General features: G+C 41.2%; 1 protein-coding gene across 1 annotated transcript; it reads left to right on the top strand.

Moving 5' to 3' along the window:
• Positions 1-226: 226 nt before the first annotated feature.
• LOC107177356 (uncharacterized) lies at positions 227-1,873 on the top strand. The gene has a single exon (XM_052432092.1). The coding sequence runs from the start codon at positions 227-229 to the stop codon at positions 1,871-1,873; it is 1,647 nt and encodes a 548-aa protein (XP_052288052.1).
• Positions 1,874-3,838: the final 1,965 nt, after the last annotated feature.

Raw genomic sequence — 3,838 nt, 5'->3', positions numbered from 1 at the left:
CTATTTTGGTCTTTTTGGCTTTCTATGTTGCTTGCGACTTTGTAATAACTCTTGTTATATGATCTTTGGTATTAACGTAGAATGAAATATTTATTGCTCTTGTTTACAATATCAAATTTTCTTAGTTATACTACTTATTCAGTACTCTGCACGCTTGCACGACCTTTAGCTATGAATTAGTTACCCTTTTTAATTATTTATTTATTCTCCGTGTTATAGTCAAGAGATGTCATGTAGGGGAGGTGCTAGGCATGCCTCTAGCTCGAGAGATGTTTTAGGTATCGCTGACGACGCTGACCCAACCTTGTACGAGATGGCTAACGAAGGAAATCCTATGATGCGCGCAATGCTTAGATTGATGGAACAACAAAGTAAGTTAATTCAAGATATGGCTAGAGGCAGAGTTGGGGCACAAGAGAATGTGCCAGTTGAAAGGCAAGGTGGCGCAAGAGATCATGGGGCTATGGTGAACTTAGAACGATTTAAGAAATTGGGACCACCTACCTTTCAGGGGACTGCCGATCCCATGGTTGCAGAGGCATGGCTAAAACAGATGGAGAAGATATTTATGGCTATGGGTTGTAATGATGATCAAAGGGTAATATTAGCCTCATTTGTCCTTCAGGGTGAGGCAGACCACTGGTGGGATGCCAAATCTCGTCTCATAAGGGCTGGCTTGCAAGATGCACCCATTACTTGGGAGTTATTTTTGGAGGCTTTTCATGAAAAGTATTTTCCTGAACGAGTTCGACATCAGATGGAGGTTGATTTCTTGAGGTTGACTCAAGGAACAAAGTCTGTTGCGGAGTATGAGGAACAATTTACTGCCCTCTCTCGTTTTGCTCATACCTTGGTTGCTAATGAAGGTAGTAAGTGTAGGAAGTTCTTGGAAGGGTTACGTCCTAACATTAAAGGGCGATTGACCATCCTTAAGATTAACAATTATGCCGATTTGGTGGACCGAGCAATTCTTGCGGAGAAGGATAATCTTGAAGCCCAAGTTACAAGGGATCAGAGAAATAAGAAGAATCAACAAGGTGGACTGCGAAATGGAAGTTCCTTTAGGCAGGGCACTCACTCCCAGAAGTATAAGGGTGGAGGTAACAAATGGGATAACAAGGGTGTTACTGGTGACACCGCTCGGAGGAACTACCCCATTTGTCGACATTGTGAAAGGAGGCACCCTGGTGAATGCCATTGGAAAACTGGAGCTTGTTTTGCTTGTGGAGAATCTGGGCATAGGATTATAGATTGCCCAAAGAGACGTAGCGAGACTACAAATACTCCGACTAACGAAGGGCAGAGGAAGAAACCAAGGGTGCAAGGGCGTGTTTTTGCACTAACAGAAAAAGATGCTGAGGTGTCCAATGATGTAGTATCAGGTACATTGTCCTTATTCTCTAGAGAAGCCAAAGTTCTTTTTGATCCTGGTGCTACACATTCATTTGTATCTTGTGTGTTTGCCCGTTATGCTAATGTGCCTATCACACCACTGGATGTTCACGTGACAATTAGTACCCCTATGGGGGATTGCCAGTTTATAGATCATGTCTATAAGTCATGTGTGATCAGATTTTGTGATAAAGAATTCCTTGTGAATCTCCTACCTTTAGAGATGCACGATTTTGATTTGATTTTGGGGATGGATTGGTTAGGACCTTACCATGTTTCAATAGATTGTTTTGCTAAGGAAATTATTTTTCGCCTACCTAGCGAGGAAGAATTTCATTTTCAAGGGAATCATAAGAGTCATAAAGCTTTGATTTCTATGGTTAAGGCAATGAAAATGCTAAAGAAGGGGTGTGAAGGATTTTTAGCGTATATAGTTGCTGACCATCCCGATGGGGCGTGCCTTGAAGACATACTATTGTAAGGGAGTTTATTGATGTATTTCCTGAAGATCTTCCGGGACTACCCCCAGATCGAGAGGTTGAGTTTACTATAGAATTAGTTCCTGGTACTACACCTATATCCAAGGCACCATATCAGATGGCACCCATTGAATTAAAGAACTAAAGGTCCAGCTACAAGAATTACTAGATAAGGGTTTCATTCGTCCTAGTGTGTCGCCTTGGGGTGCTCCCGTTTTGTTCGTAAAGAAGAAAGATGGTTCAATGAGGTTGTGTATAGACTACCGGCAGTTGAATATGGTTACCGTCAAGAATAAATACCCTCTTCCCCGAATTGATGACCTCTTTGATCAATTACGAGGTGCAGCGGTATTCTCTAAAATTGATTTACGATCTGGCTACCATCAATTGAAAATAAGAAGTGAGGATGTATCGAAGACAGCTTTTCGAACTCGTTATGGACACTATGAGTTCTTAGTTATGCCTTTTGGATTAACTAATGCTCCTGCAGCGTTCATGGATTTGATGAATAGAATCTTCCAACCTTATCTTGACCAATTTGTCATCGTCTTTATTGATGATATATTAATTTACTCTAAGAGTAAGAAGGAGCATGAGACGCACCTGAGGATTGTATTAGAAACATTGCGGGAGAAGAAGTTGTATGGAAAATTTAGGAAATGTGAGTTTTGGCTTGATCGTGTGATGTTTTTGGGACATATAGTGACGAAGGATGGTATTTCAGCAGATCCAGCCAAAGTGGAGGTAATTGTGAATTGGGAAAGGCCTGCTAGTGTGACTGAAGTAAGGAGTTTCTTAGGATTGGCAGGTTATTATAGGCGCTTTGTCAAAGGATTTTCTAGTATAGCAGCACCATTGACTAATTTGACTAAGAAGAATGTGAAGTTCAATTGGGATGAGGCATGTGAAAAGAGCTTTCAAGAGCTCAAGAGTCATTTGGTGACTGCCCCCGTTTTAACTCTCCCTTCTGAAGGTGGAGGTTTTGTGATTTACAGTGATGCTTCCAGAAAAGGTTTGGGTTGCGTTTTAATGCAACATGGTAAGGTTATAGCATATGCTTTTAGGCAGCTAAAGAATCATGAACAAAACTACCCAACACACGATTTGGAATTGGCTGCTATAGTGTTTGCTCTAAAAATCTGGAAACACTATTTGTATGGGGAGACTTGTGAGATCTTCACCGATCATAAGAGTTTGAAGTACTTGTTTACTCAAAAGGAATTGAATTTGAGGCAAAGAAGATGGTTGGAGTTGGTAAAGGATTTTGATTGTTCTATTAATTACCATCCAGGTAAGGCAAACGTGGTAGCGGATGCCTTGAGTAGGAAATCATCTGGGTGCATGGCTCATCTTATCACCATGCAATCTCATTTGGTAAAAGACTTGAGGAGATGTGGGATTGAGGTAGTTACTCATGGGCAAGCAGACGTGTTAGCACATTTGACAGTCCAACCCACTCTAATTGATAGAGTTAAGGTAGCTCAGAAGAACGACATAGAACTCAATAAAATCCATGAAGATGTGGGCAAAGGACATAAGCCCGGATTTAGACTTGATAATGGGGATGGATTATGGTTGGGACAAAGGTTATGCGTGCCAGCAGACGAAGAGTTGAAGGCGGAGATCTTAAGAGAAGCTCATGAATCATCTTACAGTATGCATCCTGGTAGTACTAAGATGTATCGTGATCTAAAGCAAAGTTTTTGGTGGAGGAATATGAAGAGAGATATTGCTGCTTTTGTGTCTCGGTGTTTAGTCTGCCAACAAGTAAAGATTGAGCATCAAAGACCAGTAGGAACTTTACAAACGCTTCTTATTCCTCAGTGGAAATGGGAACACATAACAATGGATTTCATTTCTGGATTACCTCGTTCTAGGAGGGGATGTGATTGCATTTGGGTAATTGTTGATCGATTGACGAAATCAGCTCATTTCTTGGCAAGGAAGAGTACAGACAATGTAGGGCA

This window comes from Citrus sinensis, chromosome 8, assembly GCF_022201045.2.
Source record: "Citrus sinensis cultivar Valencia sweet orange chromosome 8, DVS_A1.0, whole genome shotgun sequence".
Taxonomy (NCBI): Eukaryota; Viridiplantae; Streptophyta; class Magnoliopsida; order Sapindales; family Rutaceae; genus Citrus; species Citrus sinensis.
This window is presented reverse-complemented; position numbering and strand designations above follow the sequence as displayed.